Source organism: Zeus faber (assembly GCF_960531495.2).
Source record: "Zeus faber genome assembly, chromosome: 13".
In the NCBI taxonomy this organism is placed as follows: Eukaryota; Metazoa; Chordata; class Actinopteri; order Zeiformes; family Zeidae; genus Zeus; species Zeus faber.
In genome coordinates, this window is record NC_137198.1 from 10,562,090 (window position 1) to 10,572,847 (window position 10,758).

General features: G+C 48.2%; 1 protein-coding gene across 1 annotated transcript in view; it reads left to right on the forward strand.

Moving 5' to 3' along the window:
• cdin1 (CDAN1 interacting nuclease 1) overlaps positions 1-1,727 on the forward strand; it is a 60,344-nt gene extending 58,617 nt beyond the window's left edge. The window contains exons 12-13 of the mRNA XM_080012948.1: positions 755-963; positions 1,268-1,727. Coding sequence (XP_079869074.1) covers positions 755-932 — 178 coding nt within the window. The 3' untranslated portion in view covers positions 933-963; positions 1,268-1,727. The remainder of the gene's footprint in view (positions 1-754; positions 964-1,267) is intronic.
• Positions 1,728-10,758: the final 9,031 nt, after the last annotated feature.

The following is a 10,758-nucleotide window of genomic DNA, read 5'->3' on the forward strand; positions in this document are numbered from 1 at the left end:
TTATTTACAGTATAGTGAACCGGAAAGCGGCGCGCATGCCAAGTGAGGCAGATCTGCCGTGGGTTTCCAAAGCGTCTGTGAATGACAGATTGGTACACTGACTGTCTAGCCAGAACCGGCGGATGCACTGTTGAAGTCTCAGCCTCTTTTTTTTTTTTGGGAGTGGGTGAACGCTCGCCGCTGCGCTTTGACAAAGGCTTCCCGTGACAGGTTCCCGAGGCTGTGTTAGCACTTTGTTATTCGCTGGATGTTGTTCATTGATAATTGTTATTTCGGTGCCATTGTAATGTGTGTGTCTGTGTCAGAGAGATCTTAATCTCCCTGGTGTGTGTGTGTGTGTGTGTGTGTGTGTGTGTGTGTGTGTGTGTGTGTGTGTGTGTGTGTGTGTGTGTGTGTGTGTGTGTGTGTGTGTGTGTGTGTGTGTGTGTGTGTGTGTGTGTTTTGTTTTTTGGTTTGATTCAACACAAGTTTCCTGGATGTTGATCAAAGGACTACGGCTTTGCTGCCTTATCTGGCATCAGTCAATCAATATCCCCAAGAAAATCAAACTCCCATCTGTCCAATGCTTTATTTATTATTACTTATATTTCATTATTTTAAGTCATCATCAGTACCTCCTTAATATGAAGTTGATAGCCAAATAAAGACCGCCTGGGAAATCATGCTTTGACAGCTGCCTGAAAAGGTTGATATTTTGAAGCCTCGAATACTTTTTTTTTTTCTTTATGACTTCCTTTTTTGTTTCCTCCTGCAGGTTCGGTCCGGGTCTGGTGATCTACTGGTACGGTTTCATCGAAGAGCTGGATTGCAAGAGGGACCGAGGAATCCTCCTGAGAGAATGTTTCCCGACGGACATTGTCACTCTGTGTCATGGCCGCCCGGCTCAAGAGGGAGAACACCAACAGCAAGAAGAGGAGAGACGAGTGGAGTAGCGGAGTAGTGGAGCGGCGGGTGGACAGGAGAGTATGGAAAACGTCGCGGCCGATTGGTGCGAGAGAGGGATGAACAGAGCGAGGGAGGGAGGATAGGAAGGGGTAGCGGCAAGGAGCTCTGCCGGGGTGGATACCTGGATCCGGAAGCAATTTAGCCTCCCCGCAAAGGGGCGAAGGGGGGGGGGGGGGGGGGGGTTACGACTGGCAAAAAAATAATAATAATAATAATTGCCCTGAACTCCGAGTGACCCTCCCTCTCACTATCTCCCTCCGCACCACCCTGTTCGTTTAACTGCTGCGTATAAATACTCACCAACATACCGTGTCTCCGCCAGGGTCAGCCTCATACATCTGTGTGAAAACGCCGCCGTGACCCCCTTCCCCGCCCCGCGGCCCCGTGCGGCGCAGGGCCGGGTCGCCTCGGGAGGACGCGAGGCCTTTTCCTTATCACCTCTAAGGCGCGGGCCCTTTGCACTCCCTCCTCCTCCTCCTCCGCCGCCCGGCGGGGCCGATTAGAAGAGGTGCGGTTTTGGAGCGGGAGGCCTCTCCCCCCTCCCCTGCGTCACGCGGCGCCCTCTCCGGAGAAACCAGGGTTCCCCGTGATCACAGCTGCACCCGGCTACGACCCCCCGCGCACTCATGTTGTACGCTCCCTCGGGTAGAGCGTCGATGAGTGGAGTTCCACCGCACGTATTTCAATGTGCTTTCATGTCTGTGTGCGCCTCTTCAACGCAACAAATGAGTTTTCTCAAAACGTTTTAAGCTCTGATGATGTACAGCAACGTACGCTCTGTTGTCCACTGTGATTGGGTATGCATTTTGATTTATTAAAATATTTGAATCGGTTGGATATTTGAATATTGTCTGTTATTAACGAACTAAGGACCGCTCAACCTTACTATAATAACTTTTGGCAACGTGAGCACCGATATGTGTCGAGGAAACACCTGATGTCTGTTTAAAGTTGTTTTTTCTGTTCAGTCCATTGTTGCAGCCCAACTTGAGTGATAAAATGAATGATGCTTTGAGAGGCAGATACGGGCTGAAAACAATGCCCCGTACTCTTGACTCTTCCAAGCAAAATGGCAAAACCTCAGTACGGTGTGTTGCCGATCATTTTATATGCCATAAAATGTCACGTCTTTCGAGGGGGCGGAACATTGAAAACGGTAAGTATCCGTATATGCTCTTTCCTTGGCTCCGTCCCAAACAGACGCGGTCGGACCAGCGAGCGCACGGGCGGCGGCGGCGACCGTCTCAGCTTTTTGGGGGGTTGTAGTTCGGCGGGCGGAGCGACGCCGGCCTCGCTCTGCTTGTCACGATGAAATACGAGCGAAGTGACGTGACCGCGCGTTCTCCTCGTCCCGCCGTCGCTCGCTCTCCGCCGGCACGCCGCGGTCAAGGCCGCGGTCAAGGCCGCGCCCGCGTCGCCTTTTGTTGTTAGGGATTACGGCTCGCCAGGGGGAAAAAAAAAACTCGGGACGGAGCTTTTTTGTCTACAGTACGTACGTGTGTTTGTACAGACGTGTGCCAGATATAGAGTTGGAGAGATATTTGAGGGGGGGGTTGAATACCACCACAGTGTTACTTGATTTGTTACCCTCAAACCTCTAACCTTTAGCCGGCTCCAATCCAAGCCTTGATCCTTCCATAAGGAGGCCGACAGGTCAGCCCGGGGTCAGCAGGCGACCATGGCTTCCCCCGTCAGGCCTCCCGCTCCATGTGCTACAAAACAACTGTCCCCATGTGCCTAGTTAAAGCCGGGCCTATTGCCTGGCCGTGGAATGCTTAGACATCAGTTTATGGCTCCTCTTGGACACAAAACAGAGCTATTATACTCGGGGAGGGAAAAATACTACGTCTGAATAGGGACAAAAAAATGGAAAACAGCAGATTCAGTTCCTCTCAGGTTTCAAGCCTTCCTGCCATTGTTTTCCAAGATGGCTGTTGCACAAAAGAGGAGCCAGGGTCAGCTCCTATAAATTAGTTTCTGCGCACAATGCAAACCAAAATACAGCCTTTTTTTTTTTTTTTTTTTTTTTTCAAGAGTGACTTCAAAGGCAATGGGCCCCGTCATCAGCTGACAAGTTTTCCATGGTGCAAGAGCACATGTAAAAAGAAAAAGCATCCATCTGATGAGGGTTTTTTTTAAGGTCCAGACATATTTATTTTGTGTTTTCCTCTGCTGCTGTCTGCGTTCTCATCCATTGGTCATGTCACAACAATGGCGCATTCTCCAAATAAGACCAGAGAGGAGGGGTCAGGAACCCTATTGTTGTGCAGAGCTGTGATCCTGGGTTTACATTAATGCTGTCTAGGGGGGGGGGACACCAAAAATGTTCTTTCTTCCGCCCCAATATTTGAAGTAAAAATACTTGTAAAACAACTTTTGTTTACTACGTCTAATATTCATGAGAAGTAAGGTCCCGCGTGTCGGGTCAGTGTGATCCTCCTCGCTCTGTCTAGTTTATCCGCCTCGGACCCTCAGGCGAGTGGAAGTCTTCTGCCCACTCAGATGTACCGCTCTGCCAAAACTCTTCAAAATCCTGCTGTTAGCCCTCTTCAGCAAATAAGCTCCCCAGTAGAGACGGAGAGAATGTGAGCAAAGGAAAAGAAGTCAGATGAAAGACAGGGAGAGGGGATGGTTCCATCCCTCCAGCAGACCACCAATCGGACTTCCTGCGAGGTTCTGTGTTATTTATGTGGAGCGTGCTCTGGCCTTTTTCTGCCCCAGGCAGCACGGTGCTCTTAGAGGGGATCCTCTCAGCCTGGCCGGCCCAGCCAGAAACCAGAGGCCGAAGATAAATAACATCTCCCCTGAACTCGTCAGCCGAGCCAGTCAAGATTTTAAGGAGGAAAAAAAAAAAATGTTTTTTTTAAGGAGGTTGTGTGACTGCAGTGGGAGAACAGATTCTCTCTACACCAAACTTAAGTGGATACCGATGAAAGATTTTTTTTTTTTCCCCCCCTATATTCTCCTTTAAGCTCGTAAAGCCGCAACAGATCCTGAGAAAAATGGTTGTTTTTTTAATTTAAATGGCGGCGGCGGAAGATTGATTGACAGGATGGAGGGCAAATGTTATGTTTAAAGGGAAACCAGACCACTGCACTATGGCACTTCCCTCCTCTCTGTTCTCTGGAAGCGTGTGACTCACTGACAGTGTGGGACAAGTAGGGACACAGCCCGGAGATCCGCAGAACCTAACATTCCACGCGGAGCCCACTTGCAAATATCACTCGTGACACTGACGTGAGATTAAATCGCGTCGCATGCGCCCGGTGGCTCCGACACCGAAATCCGCCCTTTATTTTTATTTTTTCTCTGACAGCCCCAAATGAGCAGCTCGGCGGATCATCGCCGCTCTGGAACCCTCGAATGGCGCCGCTGTTGAGAGCGGAGCGGCTCGGTGGTGGAGACCTGAATGTTCCGAATAGCAGACGGCGCTGCGGCCCTTTTGAAAGGCGTTGACTGGGCTTCTTACTAATTGAAGTATTCCATTAAGTCCCCAGTTACGGTGGTGTGGGTTGTGAAAACCATGCCTTCAAACACATTCTGGAAGCACGTTTCGAGTTCCTCCCGCTGAGACGTGATACGCCGCGGGGGCGCGCGCACGTGTGCGTGTGCGTGTGGTGTGTGTGTGTGTGTGTGTGTGTGTGTGTCTGTGTGTGTGTGAGAGCAGCTACGACGTTCCTGAGTCTAGTCGAGACCCCGGATATCGGCCACATTTAACGTGGCCGTATTTTCTTGTCGACTTTGATTTGCCCCGTTTGCTGTGAATCGTATGGCCGTGGATGAAGAAACGGGGGCGGCGGTGGCGGGGGGGCCGCCGACGTTCTCCTGCGACGTCTTTCGTGGGCGAGACGGCGGGGGCGGCAGCGTGCGCGGGGACGGGCCCGATCCTGCGTCAGCCCCTTGGAAAGGTCAGCCGCCCTGAGTGGCATTTGGGCCATGACAGAAGTGACCCAGATACCGCGGCGACTCCGGAACGGGGCCCCCCCCTCGACATCTGCGGCTCCCACGCCAGCGGGGCCGAGCGGGCACCGTCGGAAACGCTAGATCGCAAAAGGCCGCGGATGTTGCGGAGCGCCGTTAATGGTACAGGAGACGAGGCGGAGGAATTGAGGGGAGAGGGCTTGGAAGGGGGAGGAGGGCGGGCGGAGCGGAGGCTTCAGACAGAATCTTCCGCAGGATACACAAACTGCAGGGTTCCTGTCCACGACTCCTCTATTTTTAAGTGTGATGAGAGCTGTTGCAAGCTTGTTATTGTGAAATGAGTGCGCCCCGGAGTGGGCGGGGCTACTGCGCGAAAAGGGGTCGTCGGCTGGCGGCGGCGGCTATGGAGACGAGGGAATGGTTATTATGGGATGCATCGACCGCAGCCTCTGATTGGTGCTGAGAGCACAGCCTGAATCCGAGGCATAATCAGAACCGCTAATCCACTTGATAACAGCGCGGGCCGCCTGCTGCGCCGGGGCCAATGTTCATTCATAAGTACCCTTGCATTTGTCAAAACAAGCCTTGTGATCATTTATCACCGTGCAATAAATCCTGGCCCCAAATCCTAACATGCGGATGAGACTCCTCCATTATACGCGGGCCCTGGCTTAATTTTGGAAACATTTGAAAGGGCAGATGTGATTGGTTATTTTATTAAATTGTTGCCGCGGGCAACATAATATTTGTGTGTTGGAAAATTGCGGTGGGCACAGAGAAGGCAGTCTAGCCTGAGGAGTGTAGAGGGGAAAAAAAGAAAGAAGAAGGGAGAGGCTGAATGGACTCATCGTTTTGCTTTATGAGTATTTTGTTGGGCCTTCTCTGTGGTGAGCAATTAACTGTTTGGCTGCAAGCACCGTGCCAGTTCTAGTGCTTCCCGGCCCGAGAAATGTGGGCCATTCATCACGTTTACAACTTATTTCCACCCCAAAACACGACTCTCTGGGACTAGATACAACCTCCCCACCGCCGTATCCTTGGGTTCCAGTTGACAGGTAAATATACACTTCCATCCAAACACATATCACATGTCTTCTATATTTGACTTATGGAAGGTCAGTCTCCCAGAGATCGATGTTGCTGTTCATTTTTAGATAGGCAATGATGTCATGTTGCAATGTATTGTGGGTTATGGATCTGTAGACCTGTTGCTGCAGAAGGAAACGGCCGGCGAAGCCGTCTTGTCCGTGGGTGGATTACACGTAAATGAGAAAAGCGCAGCGCTCTCAGTAGTGTTTAAATCTCTTCTTCAGACAATTGGAGAGTGTGTGTGTGTGTGTGTGTGTGTGTGTGTGTGTGTGTGTTTTCGATTTTTTTTTCTTTTCCGTGAGTTACGGATTCGTCACGTTCAGAACGTCGGCAGATCCATCCCACGTCGTCGGAGAGGGCTCTTTAGTCGCACGGGCGGCGCACGGCGATGTTTGGCGTTCAAGCGCGGTGGGTCGCTTGAACCTCGCTTGCCCTGCGGTAATGACCCGGTGTAAGAGACCTGTGATGTGCCGTTCCCATCGGGTTCCCGGGAAACCTTAGCCCGGCCATTCAGGTGCGCGATAAAAGTGCTTTTCACTCTCTGAAGACTCCCCGTCTCCAGTGACTTCCTCCATTGACTCCTCGGCGTCGGACAAGAGGCTTTTCTATTGGCCCCGGACGCTCTTTATCGCGGCGGCTATTCCCCCCGGGGGGGGGGGGGTCCGACGCTACCTGGCCGCAGATGAGATACGCCGCCGGCCGCCCGTCATTACGGCCCCCGAACCGCCAACCCCTCGCGGTGTTTGGCGACAGCCGAGTCTTCTTGTTGGGGAACAGAGTCGTCCTTGTTTGACCACCACGCACTTGGGCCCTAATTGTCCGGAGAAGATTTGAGAACCTTTGTCCCCCGTGGCCACGGACCGAAATAGCCCCGGTCACTGCCTGGCCGTCCAACCGTGCTATTTATAAACCCCACCCCCACCACCACCACCACCACCATCAGTGCTGATGAGCTAAAAACGTTTTTTGACACCGGCGATTGCTTTTCGACACCACAGCTTCCGCCGCCCCTCCTCCTGGACGCTCACACACGGCTGCTCGGACGGGGGGGAAATTCAGACTTTTTTTTGGGGGGGGGGGCTCTTTTAGGCTCTTTTTCTTTTCACGCACGTCACACAAACACACCGTGTGTTTGCCCACGTCATCGCCTTCGAACCTTTGAACCAATGGCTGTAAAACAAGACGACAGAAATGACGAGGGGAAAATGGAGGGGGGGGGAGGGACACCAAATGCCAAATCAAAACCCGAGATGTCAGATCCGTTCCCAGGTTGGCAAGGACATGAAATGAAAAATACTCTCTCTCTCTCTGTCCCCCTCTTTCACTCTTTCCAATCTGTTTTTCTTTTCTTCAACTGGTTAACACACACACTCACACACACACACACACACACTCACACACACACACACACACACACACACACACACACACACACACACACACACACACACACACACACACACACACACACACACACACAGAGCCAGTCTCCCCTGATGCCTCCGCAGCTGATTCCTAAAGAAAGCTCTTTGTTGGCGGTGCCTCCCATTGAGGTTGGGAATCTCACTGGAGCATTATTCGATCTTTTACATTTCATATCCGCATCATCTTTCATCGCGGGTCGTCGAGGATCTTTGGTCACCGAATCTCGAATCTCATTATAAAACCTGCACTGCACTTGATGAATATTTGCCAGTGACGGGAGGCGCTCACATTATTTCGTCGTAGATCTCGGTGAACGATTAATTATTAGGCGTCTTTTTTTTTAATTATTATTATTATTATTATTATTATTATCATTCTTATTCGCTCAGCTGATCGAAGATCGTTAAGTCCACGGGATCAATTTCCCACCCTCGAATTTTTCATTTATTTATTTATTTTTTTCCCAATTTGATGATGGCTGGGCAACAAATCCAGTGTGGTTCCTGGCGAGATGCGTCGTCATTTTGTCGCTCGGGATAAGACGAAAATATGTTCCATTTAATTTCCTAACGAAATCTCTCATAATAGGCGTAGTTATTGGTTGTTGTTGTTGTATATTTTTTGGTGACTTTGTTATATAATTCTAATCCAAATAGCGCTTCCTAATGACAATGCATTATAATAATTATTATGTTAATCGTTGTTATATGTTTTCAGATCATTAATAATAAAAAAAAAAGTGCGCAGTCTGGAGCGCGGGGCTGCGGGGATGCGGTCTCCCTCCTGCCGCTGCGGGCTCCAACGCCGTGGCTTTGTTTTGAAAAATAAGGAGAGGTTTTAGCTGCCACCCGAGACGATAATGGTCACCGATCCTCCACCCGCAGTCATAATGTTCAAGTGGGTCGTGATTAATGATGTGAGCCGGAGCGTGGGGCCACTGGTCCGGGCTCCGAGCGGCAGGGTCTCGGGGTTGTGGTGGAACTTGGGTTTTCCACCGTGAAATAAAATCTCAGATGTGTGTGTGTGTGTGTGTGTGTGTGTGTGTTGTGTATGTATATATATATATTCACACACATATGAGTCCAAGTTGCAATGCACGGTATTGATCATATCCTCCGATCCATCTTCATCGATTAGGCCATCACAGGAGCTCCCTAATGCATGCATATAGAGAGGCGTGTCCCTTATCGGGTCAGTCCTTTGGGGCAGCCTTAATTGGAAGGTTTTATCATTTAAGAACAGGAGAATTGATTGAAAAAGCAACAAACAAAAAAAACAAAAAACCATGCTGGATTATTTCGATTTATCATGGATAATTATGGGCCTTTTTTTTTAATTTTTATTCATTATTACTTGATTTTTGTTTTACTATTATTATTATTATTATTATTAGTATATTTGTTTTAGATTAAGAACTTAAAAAAAAGAAAGCAGGCCTCCAGCCTCGAGGCCCACTGAGCTGCTTGAGACTCCCTACCTCTCTAGTAAATAAATAGATGTCACAACATGGAGTCTGGAGAAGCTTTGTCTTCCTCTCGACTCATTTACTTTGGCTTCCAGAAGAGGTCGCCATGATGTAATAACACGGTGCCCACGAGGAGGCCGGCGCGCACACGCACACGCACACGCACACGCACGTCTCCCTCCCTTCCCCACTGTCTGGTGTGCCGTCACGCACCAAAAACCCACTCTCTCGAGCTTCAACGCGTGTTTTTTCTCCCCCCCCCCCCCCCCCCCCCCACCTCATCTTTACGTCAAGTTTTAATTTTCGTCATTGTTTTTTTTTTATGTTTTGATGCGTCAAAGGTTTGAGCGTCTTGTAAATGAATGTGAATTTGTACAATTAAAATCTCTCTCCCTCCCCTTCCATCCCCCCGCGCTTCTCTTATTTACACTTCTCGAGAAACGTCCCACTGCGCTGCCCTCAGCTCCTCGCAAAGATAATTCCCACATTTTATTTTCATTTTTTTTATTTGTATAATTTTTTTCCTGCCTCAAAAAAAAAAAAAAAAAAAAAGGGCATGACCATAATAAGGAATCTAAGAACAACTGAATTCAACCATCGATGTTTTTACAAAACTAATATTTGGCGACGCGTGCGTGTGCGTGCGTGTGCGTGCGTGTGCGTGTGTGCGTGTGGTCCTGGTTATTTTTGGGGTCAGTTGTTTGACAACCTTTAGGCCGAAGTAACACTCGGGACGAGGGGAGGGAGAACGCGGCTTTTTCGGGCCCTCGAGGCTTTTCTTAATTCAATCTTAACTGATTGGAATAAGGGCTCCGCCGCCTCCCGGCCCTGACTAAACTGCGGCTATTTCCCTTTATTGCGCTTTATTTATTGCGCACTCGGACGGGCCGGCTGGCCAGCGCCGCGTCTTGTGACTAATCCGAGCCCCGTAGCTGTGTTTTCCCACTAATTATACATTTGACATCATTAAGTTTTAGCGGAGGAGAGGGATGAACAAACCTGTCACTCGTTTTTAAGGGGACGAGAAGCGCTCAAGTGCGAACAAATATCATTTAATTAGTCCAAAATGTTACCCTAATAATCGTCATACTATTTAAAAATATACATTATTATTGGTATATTCATTTGGGCCTGTATAGCACAGGCATTCGTCTGGCATCTCTCTTATTATTATTATTATTATTATTATTATTATTATTATATCTAAATTTTTGTGACGATTTAAGGGTGATATTTTTTAAGGTTCTTCAACGAATAAGATCGGCATTTTATTGAAATATATAAAATAATGATAATAGTTGTGATTATTATTACAATTATTATTATTATCATATCTGCATTTAATGTTTAAAATTAATTCAGATATATTAATAATAATAACCAAGAGGCGTCCCGCCTAATTTCAGAAATGTAGCTTTGGTAAACTATTTTCTTTTCATTTCTATAAACCTATACCGGAATAATAGAGCAAACCTCTTCAATAATTTATACACACACACACACACACGGAGAGGAAATCTGCTGTAGGTCCGTTTGAAGGGGAAACACGCGTTTCTTCTTTATATTGTGCGTGGAAATACGATCATAAATGATAAATAGATAATGGAGCTGTCTGCTGCAGTAAATAGGAGCTGGCACGGAGCAGCAAGAGGGAGGCATTCCTGCAGGGAGGAGAGAACACACACACGGAGGGAAAGAGGGAGATTTGTACTAAAGCACACTATTTAAACAACCTTTTCCCTCAAATAGACGAGTGTTCTTTGTATGTGTATATACACACACACACACACACACACACACACATATATATATATATATATATATATATATATATATATATATATATATATATATTATGTATGTATGTATATGTGTATGTATGTATATGTGTATGTATACATATATATATATAT